The sequence below is a fragment of the Epinephelus lanceolatus genome, chromosome 6, assembly GCF_041903045.1.
Source record: "Epinephelus lanceolatus isolate andai-2023 chromosome 6, ASM4190304v1, whole genome shotgun sequence".
Classification (NCBI taxonomy): Eukaryota; Metazoa; Chordata; class Actinopteri; order Perciformes; family Serranidae; genus Epinephelus; species Epinephelus lanceolatus.
In genome coordinates this window covers 6,658,535-6,676,521 of record NC_135739.1, presented here as the reverse complement: position 1 = coordinate 6,676,521, position 17,987 = coordinate 6,658,535, and the positions used below count along the sequence as shown (strand labels likewise).

Genomic DNA, 17,987 nt, shown 5'->3' with positions numbered 1-17,987 from the left:
AAAATAATCACACAGAACTCGTGCAGTGTATCCTGAACAAGCACCACACTGCTCCTGTTAGTTACACTGTGGTGGTTTGGCTGCATTGTGGGTGCATTATAGGTGGAAATGGAGGAGGAGGGACGGGTCGTGTTTTTTTTTTAGGTCAGCTTCTTTCTGCCTCAAAAACAAAACAAAACAAAAAAAACACACTTGGGTTTTTTGTGTGACATTATCTCAAGACCAAGAAGGGAAAGCCAAGTAGCTCAGAAACAAAGCAAGCAGGCAGCTGGCAAAGGATTCTCCCCAAAAGCTCCAGTAAAATATTTTTTACAACAGGCTCCTGGGCAAAGACATGCAGAAGGTCCCACCACCTCTCCTACATGTGGTCAGGAAACACAGACTTTAGAGTTATATAGGCTCTTTTTGTTGTTGTGGTTGTTGCTGTTGCATGTTTTTATAGTTGTTACACATCGCTCTGTAGTTTTGTGTCTCTTTGTGGTCATTTTGAGTCTCTGTAGTTGTTCTGTGTCTCTTTGAGGTCATCTTGTGTCTCTTTGTAGTTGTTTTGTGCATCTTTGTGGTCACTGTGAGTTTCTTTGTCATTGCTTTACGTCTTTTTTGTGGTTATTTTAAGTTTATTTGTAGTTACTTTTAGTCTCTTTGTAGTCATTTGCGTCTCTTTGTAGTAGTTTTGTGTCTCCTTGTAGTTGTTTGTGTCTCTTTGTAGTCATTTGAGTTTCTTTGTGGTCATTTTAAATCTCTGTGGTAGTTTTGTGTCTCTTTGTGGTTGTTTTGTGTCTCTTTGTGGTAATTTGCATCTCTTTGTAGTAGTTTTGTGTCTCTTTGTAGTCATTTGCATCTCTTTGTAGTAGTTTTGTGTCTCTTTGTAGTCATTTGCATCTCTTTGTAATAGTTTTGTGTCTCTTTGTAGTAGTTTTGTGTCTCTTTGTAGTTGTTTTGTGCATCTTTGTGGTCATTGTGAGTTTCTTTGTCATTGCTTTACGTCTTTTTGTGGTTATTTTAAGTTTCTTTGTAGTTATTTTGAGTCTCTAGTAATTTTGTTTGTCTTTGTAGTTGTGCAGATTGTCTCAGAGTGTCTCTTTGTAATCATTTGCATCTCTTTGTAGTAGTTTTGCGTCTCTTTGTAGTCATGTGCATCTCTTTGTAGTAGTTTTGTGTCTCTTTGTAGTCATTTGCATCTCTTTGTGGTAGTTTTGTGTCTCTTTGTAGTCATTTGCATCTCTTTATAGTAGTTTTGTGTCTCTTTGTAGTCATTTGTGTCTCTGTAGCGGTTTTGTGTCTCTTTGTAGTCATTTGCATCCCTTTGTTATAGTTTTGTGTCTCTTTGTAGTCATTTGTGTCTCTTTGTAGTAGTTTTGTGTCTCTTTGTAGTCATTTGCATCTCTTTGTAGTAGTTTTGTGTCTCTTTGTAGTAGTTTTGTGTCTCTTTGTAGTTGGTTTGTGCATCTTTGTGGTCATTGTGAGTTTCTTTGTCATTGCTTTACATCTTTTTGTGGTTATTTTAAGTTTCTTTGTAGTTATTTTGAGTCTCTGTAGTTGTTTTGTTTGTCTTTGTAGTTGTCCAGATTGTCTTTGTTGTTGCTTTGCATCGTTTTGCAGTAGTTTTAAGTTTCTTTGTCGTTATTTTAATTCTCTTTGTAGTTTGTATCCCTTTGTGGTTGTTTTGCCCTTTTTATAGTCTCTGAGACTCTCTGTGTCTCTTTGCAGCTGTTTTGCATCTCTTTGTGGTCATTTTGAGCATCTTTGTGGTGGCTTTGTGTCTCTGTCATTTGTGTCAATTTGTAATATCTTGAACCTTTTTGTTGTCATTTTGAGCGTCTTTCAGGTTGTTTTGCTTCTTTTCGAAGTACTTAAGTCTCTTTGTGTTTAAATCTCTTCCTGGTCTGCATGTGTTAATTTAAGTGACATTCTGCTGGTTAAGGCCAGAGGGGCCCCTGACACTGTGGGCCCCTGGACCTGTGCCTGGTAGGCCTGTTCATTAATGCATCCATGGTTTTGACAAAGATTTAAGTAGGATTGAAATAAACATTAGGTCTACACATAATTCCAGATAGTATCAGTGTTTGCAGCTTGTAAGACTTAATACTTTACTCATTCATTCTTACTTTGCGATTAAACTGTGAAGATTCTTATTTTACTTTATAATTTTTCGTCTAGGTTAACCTTTCCTTTCACCTCTGTACGCAGACCTGACAGCCTAGGCCGAGCTTCATTCACATTTGCTGAATGAGTGTTTAACTAAATCCCACCAGCTGACGGGGCCAGAATCGGCAGAGGTGACAGCCTAAAAGCCCTTCCTGTGGCCTAACTAATGTCCACACCAGAAGTGCAACCTTTGCAAAGCCTGGCCGGGGACAAAGGGGAGACGAGAGAAACGGTGTATGCCGTCATCTTTGAGTAATGGTGCCGCAACAAAGGGGCTAACTTGAACAGACAAAAGCTGGTAATCTTTGTTGTGAGAAGGGTCAGCTTTGACTTTAAGCCACCGGGGGTGATACAAGTTATGGAGAAGCCATCGTACATGTGCAGTGTATTTACACTGAGTTTGAAGAAGAACTCTGCATGTCTTCATCAGTTCATTTCATTTTAGTTTTTGCTTTATTCCAATAAACATTCAGTCATTACAGTGTACTTTCTGTGACATCTACAGAGGCCCAATCCTGTCACTGAGGATTTTTTCTATTTCTGTCTGAGACCTCTAAATATCTCTGTCTCCAGTCAGACAAATCAATAGTAATAACCATGTAGATAATAATAATCCAGTTGCTGACTTTATATGAGATAGCTAGATGTCAATTATATCAAGCAGGCGTATACTTACAGAGGCAACACATGGCTGACACATATAGTTTCCTCATCACGTGCAGCTGTCATCTTGAAATGCAAACCAAACACTTTTAAGTGGTATTTATAGTGCAGTAAGAATGGCTCCCTGCTAAGCTGTCTGATCGAATGAATACACACACTCCCCTCCTGATGTATAAGATGAAATAAAACCTGCAGTGTAGGAGGAGATACTCCAAGTTGATGCAGCAGGTGCTGACATGCCGGATTGTGCCAAATATCGGTTATGGCACAGTGGAGCTACGAGCGCCTTGTTGTCGTCTGGCATCCTGCGTCTGTCTCCCACACTGAACTCATTCACTCCAGTTCATTCATTTTCTCCATTCGTTTTCTCAGATGTGGGCAGTGCATTATTCCAGAATGCCTTAACACAGGCTCAAACGCCACTCAACTGTTTTCTTTGGATTTTAAGAATCTGTTTCATTTTGCTCTTTCTTAAAAAAATGTCCTGTGATTTCAATCACCCACTTAAATTCATGATCATACTCGTCTTTGGTTCTTTGCTGGGCTCAATCTAGTCTTGCTTCATGTCCTTAAAATGAGTTATACGCTGGTAATTCCAGGAAAAATGTGATGCAGAATATATCAACTTTGTAGTGTGTAATAAGAGTCTAGGCCTTGATATCTGCTCTGTGAGACTGTACTGAGGCAAAGCAGACAGTACTTTGAGCTTAATGCTAACACAAGCATTCTGACTTTCTTGCTGTGACGATGCTAACATGCTAATGTTAAAGGGACAGTTCATCCAAAAATCAAAAATCTATTGTTCTTCATACCTGTAGTGCTATTTATTAGTCTAGATTGTTTAGGTGTGAGATACAGAGTGTTGGAGATATCAGCCGTAGAGATGTCTGCCTTCTCTTGAATATATGGAACTAGATGGCACTCGGCTTGTGGTGCTCAAAGAAAGCAGACAGAGTTATTCAAGATTATAAACAGACAGTTGTGACAGATGTAAATGATTTTTAATTCTTTGAATTATTGGGCCGAAAGCTTGACCCTAACCCTTTCAGGACGGTGGGCACAGCAACATGTTCTTCCAGTGGGACAGTGATACCAGTGGTAGTCGCCGATTGAGCGTCGTCACGAGCTAGCTAATGTTAGCTGCCACCAAACCGGGTGGTGCTTAGTAAAGAGCGGTAAAAGAAAACAGTGGAGACTGCAGGTTGAGCTGTTGGCATCAAATGGCAACCTCCAGGATGGAGGAGTCAAGCCAATGTGGAAGTGCCAAAAACTGCAATTCACTGACTGGTCACTTGAGGCTAGGTCCAAAACAGAGCAAATGCCCTTAGACCCCCATGTTGAAATGCCCAAATTTACTTCTAACAAAAACATGTTTACAGCCTTGTACAAAAATGGCTTTGGTCTCTGTGGCTTATTTCATCATTCATGACAACTGCACGGGGGTGAATTGTTTTAGAATGATCCCATTTTAATGTTATTAAGGCTTAAGTTTTGCATAATTAAGGGCGTGACCACTTTGACTGACATGCTGTCAGCTCGGCCACTTAACTTGACCTCCTTACCGTATTTCGAGGTGCTGGAGCTGGCTGGCCGGAGGCTGTCGGAGATTTTTTAGTACAAATGTCAGACTTTTAAGAATAATAAGGCTTGCTGTGCAGATCATTGTACCAACTGACCATCCAAGACACCAGTGCTCTCGTTTAACATTAAGTGACATTCTAGTATCATGTTATTTCAATGTTAGCGCTAATTAGCATGTATCGCTGTTTTTCTGGCTTGTTAGCTTAGCTAGTCATCTCGCTATCTAGCCGCTAACTGGCAAGCCCTGAAGTCCAAACACAGACAGAATTTAAGGAGATAGTACTTTTCAACAAAGGGCGTCTATGAGAGGTTGGAATATAAATATAAAGCTTAACCACGTTAACGTTAGCTAAAATTAAGCAATGTAAGCAGTATGTACTTGACATTCTGGCAATGTAACGTAAAGGTAACATTAGTGCTAGACTAAAGTAGGTAAAAGTTATGTTACGTTAAAAAGTTGCAGACAGACTATTTTTACAGTCTATGGTTGGCATGTTTTCACGTTAACAAGGCTAGCCGACTGTCTGTCAGCAAAGCCAACACAAAATAAAATAAAATGAAAAACATTTACATCACTAAACATTAAAATTTCACCACCTCTAATTGGATGACGCTTTGAAATGCAACAGTAAAGCTCACTGAGTCAATGATGTGCTGGACTAAAAAGAGAGGCCTCTTGTCTAACATGTCTTATCTGGTTAGTTACCAGTTAACTGATGTTGGCCTATCAAGAGCAAAATTAAACTAAATGGACATCCCTACCTGCCAACCACACCACTGCGCAGAGGGAAGCGTGCATCTACTCAGAGGCTTGTGCTGAAGACAATGCAAGATGTAAACATTATCGGCTTGGCTGAGATGTAATGTTAGCTAGCTTAGAGGTGCTAGGTGAGCTAGCAGTAGATGCATGCTTCCTTCTGCGTGGTTATAAGTTTAGCAGGTGTAGTTTGATTAAAAGAAAATAGTTCCCACATGATTCATCCAAATGTCACTCAAAACCCACACGTCAACCTCGTGGTGGCACTAGTGTAAATCAGGGGATCATCAAAGTCATGCGGACTTATCATCTGGGGACCATGAACATCTGTGCCCAACTAGATGTGGTGATATTTCGCAGAATGAGTGGAAAGTTTGGCCTGCTGGTGGCACTAGAGAAAAAGTCAGGGGATCACCAAAGTCGTTTCATCGTGTGGGGACCATGAACGTCTGCACAAAATTTCATGGCAGTAGCTGTTGAGCTATTTCGTTACGGTAGTTAAATGGACCAACACACTCACTGACTCTGCCGTCCCTGGAGCCCTGCAGCTGGTAGAGCTAAAACCAGGTTGTTGATAGCATGTGAGTGAGTTAGAAAAATGTCTGGATAAATATCAAAGTCCTTGATTGCGATCAAAGCAGCTTCTTGGACAACTTGGGAGTGAGAGTGGATTTTGAAGGCAACACGAATGAGAGAGAAATAGGCCTATCAGTGTGTGAGGTGTCTAAATGGGAGCCAAGTGTGTCAGTGGATATTTTTGGACAGCAGTGGCGGAGGGTCTGGGAATACAGCCATCAGTGGTGATCGGCTTGACCCTTGCTTGTTATGTCTGTGTCGGAGAAAGCACAGCTGCTTGGTGAGAGCCAGAGGGTCATGGCTGCAGTCTGTTTGATCTCTTTTACTGATGATAACAACCTCTGATACATCTTAATGCATCCAAACTTCAATGTCACTTTCTTTTGAGTCTTAGAAGTGAGAAGATGATTAATGCCTTTGGTATCTCAATGCTGTTTTCTTTTGTTGAAACATAATTTAAACACATTTATGAAGGAGTTTTGCAGGTTTTCCACATCCATGCAGCTCAGAGCAACCTTAAGTTATATCTTCACACACCAGTAACAATGCTTCTTTCAGTTACTTTAAAAAATGATTAACTTCTTTATTAAGCTATGTATTATAAAGTAATCACAAGCAATAAAAATAGACAACTTTATTGATTAGTTTGATTATTGTCTTCAGCCCAGAGCTCAGTAGTTGTGCATGATTCAAGGTGAGTTTACAGTCCAAGGCTCACATCATTTTAGCAAACATGCAGTATCAAGCATGCCATCATGTATTTCAACCACATCATTTTTTTCCCTCCACACATCCTGATTGTTCCTGATGGTACATGGTCTAAAGCAAGCTGAAGCAGCACCACATCTTTGCATAGATGAAATCAAAACCCTACCTGACATTAGCTGTTTTGAAATCTATCTTGCAAAACCTCAGAGGAATATTGTGCTTATTTCTTTGCTTTTCTGGACTTTTTTATTGGCCCTGAATTTTTTTCTCCAGACTTGCAGTGCAGAAGTAGCTCTTCATGTGATAACAAACATACAAGGGTTAAAAAAATCAAGTCATACAGTGCTTGTGTTAAAGATGGAGCAAAATTTCAAGTAAAATGTCCATATTTCATACAAATCCAGTGTCAGACGGGTCAACATTCAAATCTTGTATGCAGGCTGGAAATCTGAAGCTCAACAAAATCCAACTCATATCTAACATAGCTTTTCAAACCTTAAAAACAACCTGGCAAATGTGGGTTTTTTTTAAGTGCAAAAAGTAATCAGATTCAAAACTAATCTGTAGCACCATTACTTGCTTTAGACCACACATGGATACACATGAAATGCACTGTATACATAGACTGAGAAAAAAACGAGAGCACTTTAGTTCCCATCATTAACACAGAACATGTAACACACATGAAACATGTATCTGAGTCGTGACAAGATGGGCACAGACTGTTACATGAATGTAAGCAAAGTAAGACTCATGGGTGAGACTGAAATAAGTTAGAACGTCACAATGAATAACAGGATATTTTGCATGTGCATATCATACAATGGTTTAAAAAAACATGGTTTAATCCTGTAAAACATTAAAAGTAACACAGAGTAACATCTGGATGTGAGACTGGAGCTGATCATCAGAGAAATCCCAGCGTCACATCCCTGTTAATCCCCATCGTCACCCCTTTTACACATATATAATGCATTCATGACAAAAGACGACAACTTTCTGTATCTTGGCTCAAACATTCATGTTTTATCGAGACATTAACGTAACATGACTCTGACCAGACTTCAGGCTCAGTCACGTCGAGGCCAGAGGCCGCAGGAGCTCCAGCTGGGACTCCAAGGTGACCCTCTCCTGGTGAACCACCTGCAGGCAACCAAAGAGAAAACATGACCTTTGACCCCTGCACTCTGAGCAAGACCAGCACCTCAGGCAGTAATTACAGTATTTGTTTTGTTTGCCATGGTAATGATGGTCTAGCTCAGTGGTTCCCAACTGGTGGGTCGCGGTCCAAAAGTGGGTCGCAGGCCCACTCTGAATGTGCCACAAGTGACTTGCAAACGTGTCAAGTTTGTAAAAAACACACTTTTTTTTATGTACAGTAAATTTCTGGCACAGAGCTTTTATTTTAAAGTGCCATTTCTTGCTGTAGAGTCATTGACTAACGGACAGCTACCTAAAAGAGACAGCAAACTAGCTCGACAACATGGCCAAACACAAGTATGACATTGAACATATTAACTGTGAGGACCATGAACTAGTGACTAAGGAGAAATCTGGACACTGTGGCTGGATCAGCTGGGAACCACTGGTCTAGAACAAGATGAATCACCTTAAGTGGCCAAAATATGAGTGGGACAGAATGAACAGAATACAGTTACTCCCCTATTCTCTGAGTTTTACCAATAATAAGGCTAAAAATTAAAAAAGAAAATGTCCTGATGGTCACGCTAGGACAGGGTCAGCAACCTTAGGTATGGGCGCCAGCAATGGCAAGCAGTAGTTTAACCAATGGCACACTAGCAATAAGTGTGCAAGGGAGTTTATTGGAAATATTGAAGTGCCGTCTTATCCACGAGCAAAATGAAGCTCAGCGTAAGTTCAATCAGGAAGACTTTCTTTGTGCTCATCCATTCACAATTCTCTCCATCCCACTCCTGCTGCTTCCTCCAATCAGCAGACGATAGGCGTTCACTCTTCTAGTTATCCCATCAAAATTTGTCACGATCTTTATCAGCCAATCAGGATGCTACTGCAAAAATTTAAATCTGCGGGGTGTCGGTAGCGCAGTGGATAGTGCCGGCGCCCCATGTACAATGGCGATGCCTCGCCGCAGCAGTCGCAGGTTTGACTCCAGCTTGCAACCATTTGCTGCATGTCACCCCCCACTCTCTCTCTCTCTCTCTCTCTCAAAAAAAAAAAGTTTAAATCTGCTCTCTCCCCTGCTGCTGTCAGCTGTTGTTATAGGCAGAACTGTCACACCCTCCTCCAGCCATCGTATCAGAGTCCAGAATGAGCTCAACAAAGGCTCATTCCTCTACTCATCCAGATCTTCTCTACCTCTACCACCACCAGCGTCTAGACCCAGGGCGGTGTTCCCTATTCTACTACTGATTCATCACCCTCCTTAAATATATATACCATCACAATGGGGGCACTTAGACACCATTGAGATTGTATATGTTGTAGAAGCATATAAGTGCAGTACGTGAAATGGCCATTATCGAGGAGAAGCTCCTGGACCAACTGGTGGTACTCCCCATGATCCATCCTCTTTATTAGGGTCTCATGTACCAACACAGATCTCTGTCTGAACTAGCTACTAAATACTGTGAAATAAATAAAATAGAATAAAAAAATAAATGGTAGATGGATTACAAAGGAAGGTTAAGATAAGGAGGTGACGGGGTTGTTGCCTTGCAAAAATAAAAAGGCACAGTGAGTGTTTTTTTTTTTTTTTTTTACTAGTGGCAAGTGGCTTTTGCACGTTTGGCAATTCTGTGTGATCGGGGCCTAAAATGGCCCCTAACGTTCATCACAACCCGAAATATAAAACTGATGCAAAGACATTGACTTTCTGGGTTTCACCAGTGGGAAACTGAGGGTGGCACGAAAGCAAAGGTCACAAGGTCAATTCAAAGAGCAAACTCACATGGGATGGATTAAGGTGAGAATGCAGAATATGCACAGTGTTGATATGTGACGTCTACGTTCTGTCCCTGTCGCTCCCCAAAGGACAGCATCAAGTTCTGCATGGCAGGGAGCGGGGGGTGACGATATTAACTGTCATGGCGTGGCAGCAGGAGAGTAAGCAGAGTACTGACGGCTCGAGTGCACCACCGTGATGACAGGGGTGTGTTATAGATACACTATATATTGCAGTGAGAGTGTGACATGTGAGTGTGGCACAGAGTCAAGTAAACAGCTCACAAGCTTTTCCTGTTTTATTATTTGGTAACGATGGTCTATAACAAGATGAATCCCCGAAAGTGTAATGTTCATTACACCCTCAAATATGAAAGTGTAAACAGAGTAAACAGCACACAAACATTATTCTACAAGTGTGCAGTGTGGGTTTAACTGGTTCTAAGTGCTTGATTCAAAGCATGTTTTGTCCTATTGTGGTTTTTCTTTGTGATTTTGTTTGTGTTTTTAAGGCTTGAGGGGGTGAAAGTGTCTCTATCCTTAATCTGCGACTCTTCAGATTTATCTCAGGACCCTTTGGGGCGTCCCAAACCCCAGGTTGGGAACCAATGCACCGTATAAAGAGTCCAAATGTCTAAAATGAAAAGTGTTCAGTACGCTTTCTTCTTCAGAGCAAGAGTAAATAACTAAGGTTGGATTAAAGGGCAGAAATTGTCTTTAATTCAAGTGTTAGTTGAACTTTAGGGGAAAAAGTCAAGAGGAGCTGTTCCCTCCATCCGCCCTCCTTTCTTTCCTCACACACCCTGTTGTCGTTGGATGCCTGACCAGCCTAGGCTCTATTTTGAAGAAGACAGTTGTGAATGCCAGTAGCTGTTTGGTATTTCAACAAGGCTGGAGTCTATATAAAGACACATATGCCTTTCTCTGCAAAATTCCACAGATGCCTTGAAGAAGCAGCAGAATTAGAGCGGATAAACGACATCCTAGATTACGGAGCACTAATGAAAGACGGATGTCATTATAGCAGCTTCAAAATGTCTATTCTGCCTGTTTTATTCTTCAGTGTCTGTTGTATTAAAGCTGTGAAAGCGCTGCATATGAGCGTGAGGGTTTCACTGCCGGATCATTTACGAGGAGAATGACAGGCATGCGGCATGTGTTCCAAATGTGAGTGCGTGTGCCACAGGCAGATCTCCAATGCAAACAGCTAAGTCAGTGCCATTAGTTCAGCTATGAGTGATGGGTCGGGGGAGCAGACGGCTGAGCTCGGAGCTTTTCACCACGTTGGACCAATGGGAGCATTTGTTGTCGCGCTCATTTGAGAGCGCGTAGGATTCAACGTCTGACACGTGATTGAAAACTTGTGAAACAGTGTTAACAGGGACACTTCCACGCTCTCATGCTTGTGGTGAACATGCAGTGTGTAAAAGTCCTTGTCCTGTGATGGAGCATTCTTTGTGTCAAGCATGCACCACTCCAAGAGCTGTGGAGCTGGTTTTCCCGTTTCACAGAGTCCCAGAGGAGGCGGAGGGCAGCAAATGTCAGAAAGTCACTGTGGTCAGGCAGCCACTGATGTCGTCCACACCCGCTCACATAAGAAACACACTCTCCCTCAGCAGGATACTATATACATAGTGTGGTATGGCTGCATCTACAGTGTGCTGTGCTCTGAGAAACAGAAGATGTGCTGACCTTGAGTTGCTGTTGGAGCTCGCTATTGAGGCGCGTCAACACTGCATTGGTTTCCTTGTTTTTGCGGATCGCCATCTGGATCTCTCTCTTCTGTTTGGACAGCAGCCTGAGAGACAATTTTATCCACTTTTATCAGATTTATCACATTTTCTAGACGGATAGAGAAGTGTAACATAACCGACCTTGTTCAGAACTTCAAGGAATACCTCACCTCCCAAATGACCATTTGTACATAAAGTTCTCACCCCAATAAATAAAAGTCACGTGTTGGTTGTACTTTCGTCAGTGAAAAGAGGAACTGCAGTGGTCAGACGGACAGACACAAAGAGGTGTAAGGAAGAAAAATAACAGCATGCATGATTGTATTATGGTTGGATTCCAACACGGAACATAAAGGATGGGTCGACAGACGCCACTCGTCAGGCTCGACAGGAGCGCTGCTAAGATAAGTGGCTCCAAACAAGACCTTCCCCAGTATGGGAGGTTAACAGTGGAGAATTCCTGATCATAGAGGTTCAATTTAACAACAGCAAAACTATATCAAAACATCAATTTACAAACTCTCACACAACTCGTGCAGTATGATCCAAGTCTCATTTATCCAGTCGTATGCTCAGTACTTCCCAAACAGACACTCCTTTTCGACGGGGAACTAATCTGAAAGTCACTTATTTAAGCTCTCTTCAAAGCCAGACTCCATTCACAAAAACAGCAATTTTACCTCGCTGAACACAGGAGCTGCTGGTTTACCTCTGCCTCGATCACTTAGTTAGTGTTGTTCTGTGACTTATGTGTTTTCAAGAGTTAGTTAGGATTCACCAAAGTCACACAGTAACACAAACTAACTGATCAGTTCTGTTCAATGAGGTAAAATTTATGTTTTGTCAATGGAGTCTGGCTTTGAAGATAGCATATCGTGAAACTTCAATTACAAGCCTAGTTCCAATTAGAAGCCTAGTCCCTTTTACCAGCCCGGTGTAGCTACATATTTTGGCCAATAAATGCCTGACTCAATTAGAAGCCTGGCCTGGTTGCCAAAAAGTTCATTGTTTTTAACAGAAGTTCTTCGAATGTATAAAACTGGGTTGTTGGTTTCCTAAAATTATGTGTCCATTTCTAGATTACCCTGTAAGTAGTCTCACTCACCAGACCTTTCTCAAGAAAAGAAAGGTCTCGCTGGGCCGACTCTCACTTTAAGATTGAAGAAAAAAACGGCTGCTTGTATTTCTTTCAACCAATCACAATCGTTCTGGGCGGTGCCACAGCAACGGTGCGCTTGCAAAAATATTGCCGGGGGGAAACAGGTTTTGGTGTAACACGCCCACAAAATATCGCCTACAGGACGCGAACCATGGCAGAAAAATGGCTACATCCCCGCAAGATCAAACACCACTAAAGTTAGTAAAGGACGTGTTGAAAACGGTTGAAAACTGCTACACAACCGGAGGTGGTAGGGCGGGACTTCAGCGGGTGGCTCGTTCCGCCCAATGAGAGGCTGATGTATGTAGCGAACTTCCGCCCACTCAGACTATCCTCTAAGTTATTCATATTCCTTTAGTCTGTAAGAGTCCTCGAATTAAAAGAGTCAAAAGGGTTTAAAATAAAATTTAATTCAAGTTGTGAGTATTGTTTTAACAGGATAAAGTGGTGATGTGTTGGTATGCTGGGTGCTGTAACTCACTCTCTGATGCTCTGTCTAATGATTCATAATTGATGTTATCTGAAGCCTAATTTCTATAAGTAATATTCATACTGGGTTAAATAAACGATTTGATTTCCCGATTTTCACTGAACAACAATTTTGTCCTAAATATCGGCCTGCTGATTTCAGTGATTTAAGCAAATAATGGCCTGGGCTATTAATTCAAGTTTTACAGTGGATGAGTTTCACTGTCTGTTCAGTTCCCTGTCAGAAAGGACTCTCTGCTGGGGAAGTACTGAGGACACGACTGGATAAATAAGACTTGGATTATACTGTGCAAAGGTTGTGTGAGAGTTTGTAAACAGATGTTTTGATATAGTTTTGCTGCTTTAAACTCAGACCCCTGTGACATTAATGCATCAAGAATTTTCTCAGTTTCTGGATTCTTTGTTCACTGGAAACGTAAGAAAGGTTTTCTTAGTGAATTCAACATTACACAGGGTGAGTATTGACTGATGGTCATTTGAGGGTGAAGTATTCCTTTAAGACAATATACAAACATAACACATATCCTAACTCCTGAGCCATCTCCATTTCGTTCACTGTTATTTGGGTCTAAACACAGTAAAGGGACGGCTTCCTGCACTCAAAGACAGTGGACACTGAAGCGATCAGATCAAAGCACTGAGGTTTGACATCAGTCAACGAGTCACTACCAGCAGTCACCACTGTTATTGATGACAGATACTTTCAATGAGTCGTGTGGTCAACAAGGAGACAGGAGCACACATGTTGGAGTCATTACAGTGAGTTAGGGTGTGCCTCAGTGTCTGCTGAATTCCTTTTTCTGGATATGTTTCAGTGGTTAACAATCACCTCAAGGCACACCTGCATTTATATGTGTGCACTATAGCTTCTATAACGTGTGTTATCACTCTTATCACGACATAAGACAATAGAGATAAGAAAAAAAATTGTATAGCCCTGGCCGAATATTGCAATAATAACGACACACCTATGGTAAACCATTTGAGAACCACTGCCTGACAGTATGTACAATTAATAAGGTCTTTAACCTGAATTAACTGATTGTTTTAGCCACTTGGGGGCAGCGCAAAAAAGGTACAAACACAACACTGACACCTTATAAAGCTGATGTGGCTGTAATTCTAAATATTAAAAATACTGATACTGGCTCACATAAACTTCATCCACTGCTACGAGTTAAGATATTTTGGGATTAAAGAGTCAACTGTTTAACTGACTTTTGAGCAGGTTTGGTGGGCGTAGGAAATGGCATGGCAGGTGGAGGTAGCGTCTCCAGGTTCTGGCTCTCTGGGTGGTATTTCCTGCGGACTGGCTTCTGTGGCGGCTGACTGTGAGAGACTACGATCACGTCCTGAGGGAAAGTTTCAGAAATAAAAGTTGGTCTCCTCACTCTGACAGAGACACAGACACTCATAAAGTTTGCAGTTCAGACCTGTTTCGAAGCATTCGTCAGGTCTTCAGTACTTTGTCCAAATCTAGAGCGCGGCCCCTGTTCCTCAGATTTCACACTGCTCTCCTCCTGCAACACACACAAAAGCCAAAGCATGAGTAAAACTACACAAAAAGATTTGCAAAGATGCTGGCCACTTAAACGTTACGATAAAACATATCTTCCTGGTGTTGATGTCAAGATGAGGTGAAATAATATGAGGGAGCTGCTAAAGAGGCAGGATGAAATGTGTCGGCCCTGACCCGGGATAAATTAGCACCTTCCCTGCAGGGACCACGATCTAGTGCTCTCCTGCTGCAGCTTCCTGCCTGCTCAGGGGCAGCCATGATGGATTAATGTGCTTTTATTGCATCTCCTTGCTGCATTTCAGCCATTATTCTCCTTTAGACATAATGTCTAAAGTATCCCCACCTGCTTTCATTCAACAGAGGTTAACAGTGCAACAATGTGAAGATAGAGCCAACACATGAAGGTCAGTTTCTTCATTTTAGCTCAAAGATTAGTTGTTAAGAAAGTTGAATGCATTTCTTACCAGGCAGCACCTTTTGTTCTATTTCAGCACTGCATCATTTCCCATCTGTTAATGTTGGATTTAGTGAATTTGATCCACTAATTTCTACGGGCTGCTGTCTCCATTGCGGTGGCAGCTGAGATGCCTGGGCTCTCCTGATGGTTTAAACAGGCTAATGCCGCTGCTGTAAATTGTACCCAAGAAACCTAAAAATCCATTTTAGCTGAGCAACGCAACTGACACAAATAATGACCCTGAGATTCACTGCACCGCTGGATGTGAAACACAACCACAGCATGGAAACATTTAAAAAAAGGTAGCGTAGTAGCTGCTGCAGTGGCATTAAACCACAGGAGCTCCATCAGCACTATGTGTGGTCACAGCAGCCGTAGGTCACGGCTCCTTCAATCCAGCAATGTACGGGCTGAAGAAATATTGTCACTGTCACACAGACTTTACCACTAACTGATAAAAATAAGAACAAACTAACACAAAGCAAACCAAACCGGGTGAAATAAACTTATAGATACTAAATCTCCCTGTGGAGCAAAGAGTGAAGCCAGCAAACACAACAGGAGGAAGATATGAGTGATGACCATCCAGCTCACTGTCTGAACATATTTACATGTCAATTTCTCCTCTCTCTGGAGGAGACGGTGGGCCTTGGTGAGTGTGGATAATAGCTGGACTGACGGATAATGTGTATTCAGCTCTGCTGTGCTTTGGAAAACAAAACAAAGATGTGGCATGTAGGTCACAACTGCAGCAGCGTCGTTACTGGCTGCCCGCCCAGCGTCTCACCAACTGACCAGCTGTGGTCACTGGAAAAGTTCCTAGTTTGGAAAAGCAAAGTGAAGTAAAGTATGAATAAATAAAGTGAAATGAAGTTCAGAGAAGTCAAGTGAAGAAAAATAAAGGTTAGCAAAGTAGTGTGAAAGTGAAGTGAGGATCTGCCCTTGCAATATTCATTATTTTTAGGATGCACTGATTTTAAGGCAAAGTGTATGTTTGGTGTTTTGATATCTGCTCGCAAGAAAGCTCTCACAAGGCGCTGGCAGCCTCTTAAGCCCCCCACAACAGAGGAGTGGATAGATATTGTGATATTTATGTTATGGAAAAGACGACTTTTTCTCTTCAGCTTCAGACATATGTACGTAAAACCCTCACAGCCTGATTTTGTGAAGGTATCGTAAAGAACTTTTTCAATTTACATCCACTAAAAGGTTTTTTTGCCATTGACAGGCTCAGACTGTTGTTTTTAAGTGTCTGACAACATTATAGAAAGGATCCCTACAGAGATAGACCCCATCATCCTCAAACCCACCAGACTCCATTTAAATAAACAGTAATTTTATCATCATAAAACACACTTAATTCAAGTCAACAGAAACAAAATAAAACTCACAAAAATCATCTTGGTTTGTCTTTTCACTGTTCAACAATCACCAACTCTGGTTTGGTTGAAATTAAACCCTTAACTCACCCAATTACATGTGAAAATATGCCGGCTCTATACACGCTAAAATTACTGTTTATTTAAATGGAGTCTGGTGGGTTTAGCGATGGCGATTTTGGGGCTGTCTCTGGTTTAAAATAGGATCTTACTCTTTAACCAAAAGGTCTATCTCTGTAGGGATCCTTTCCATAATGTTGTCAGACACTTAAAATAATATTCTGAGCCTGTCAGTGGCAAAAACAAACACTTTTAGCGGGTGTAAATTGATGGTGCACAATTGCCAATTCTGTCAGACCCAGACCCAGAACATGCTGGAGGGATTACATATCTCATCTGGCCTGGGAACGCCTTGGGGTCCCCCAGGAGGAGCTGGAAAGCGTTGGTGGGTAGAGGGACGTCTGGGTGCTTTGCTCGCCTGCTGCCCCCGCGACCCGGCCCAGAACAAGCGGATAAAAATGGATGGATGGATGGATGGATGGATGGACAATTGCAGATTTATGTTACATTGCAGCCTGTTTCGCGGGGGCTGGCTTCAGTGCTCTCTCTCAATACTGGATCAATTTAAAAACTGTTGTCTCCATTCATTACTGAGACATAAAAGCATGGTAAAATAGGGTCCAGGTTGCAAAGTACTAAAGCTACCCTTTAAATGAAGTAAAATACAGTAAAGTGAAGTGAAGTCTTAACAAGTCACGTGAAAGTTACGTCTTTGTCCTTAAAACTAGAATGAACTGAACAAAGAATGAACAGTATATACGTCTACACACGAGGCTGTTTTCCATTCACCATAACTGCACACTGAACTGATCCCAAGGGCTCCCTGCAAATGCTGGTATCAAATATTCACCCTTAACTTAAGATTGACATGTTTTATGTTGAGGAAGCTATTTTTAACCGTGCCCATAGTTCACTCATGTGTCTCCGAGGGGTTTGGGCTGGTGTGAGTTTCAGTTTGTCTCACTAAGTGAAAAATATAAGACCGGGCACCTTTGGGATCATCCAGTCTTCTAGGTTTTAATTAGGACTAAGTAAAACATCCTGTGGGGAGACAGAGAAATGGTGATACTGCAAAGGCAACACTAATGGAAATGGAGAGGAGGTAAAGATAGAGGAGTGAGAGGGTACGTCTGCTGGATTCAACACACACAAACCACCAGTGATTAAAAAGATGAACTCAGTAATGGAGGAAGGATCTGAGGGATTATGTGACTTCCTAGATAAGAGAGGAAGGATTGAGCTGCAGGAGCTTTTGACCTTAAAGGGACAGTTCACCCCAAAACAAATACACATATTTCTCCTCTTAACTGCAGTGCTATTTATCAGTCTAGACTGTTTTGGTGTGAGTTGCAGAGTGTTGGAGATATCAGTCATAGAGATGCCTGCCTTCTCTCCAGTATAATGAAACTAGATGGCGCTTCATGTAGGAACTATTTTCTTTCTACTGAACTACATCCACCAACTCTTTCACCGCACAGAAGGAAACATGCATCTACTCATGGACAAGAAGCTCGTGCTGATGTAAACATTAATGGCGTCCTCCTCAGCTGAGCTGTAATGTCAGTTAGCTCAGTGGTGCTAGGTGAGCTGGCAGTAAAAGCATGCTTCCTTCTGAGTTATGATTTGGTAGAAAGAAAATAGTCTCTACATGATTTCCTGGTAATCCATCTAATAGTTGACAAGAGATGACACTCAAAACCACAAATGTCAACCTCATGGTGGCGCTCGTGTAAAAGTCAGGGGATCATCAAAGTCATTAGGATTCATCATCTGGAGACCATGATTATCTGTACCAAAGTTGGTGCCAATAGATCTCGTAAATGTTGAGATGTTTTT

The 17,987-nt window shown here is 41.7% G+C and overlaps 1 protein-coding gene across 1 annotated transcript in view; it reads right to left on the bottom strand.

Moving 5' to 3' along the window:
• Positions 1-6,344: 6,344 nt before the first annotated feature.
• reps2 (RALBP1 associated Eps domain containing 2) overlaps positions 6,345-17,987 on the bottom strand; it is a 34,273-nt gene continuing 22,630 nt past the window's right edge. The window contains exons 16-19 of the mRNA XM_033620709.2: positions 14,170-14,256; positions 13,955-14,088; positions 11,048-11,153; positions 6,345-7,576 (exon numbers count right to left, since the gene is read on the bottom strand). Of these exons, the coding sequence (XP_033476600.2) occupies positions 7,508-7,576; positions 11,048-11,153; positions 13,955-14,088; positions 14,170-14,256 (396 nt within the window). The 3' untranslated portion in view covers positions 6,345-7,507. The remainder of the gene's footprint in view (positions 7,577-11,047; positions 11,154-13,954; positions 14,089-14,169; positions 14,257-17,987) is intronic.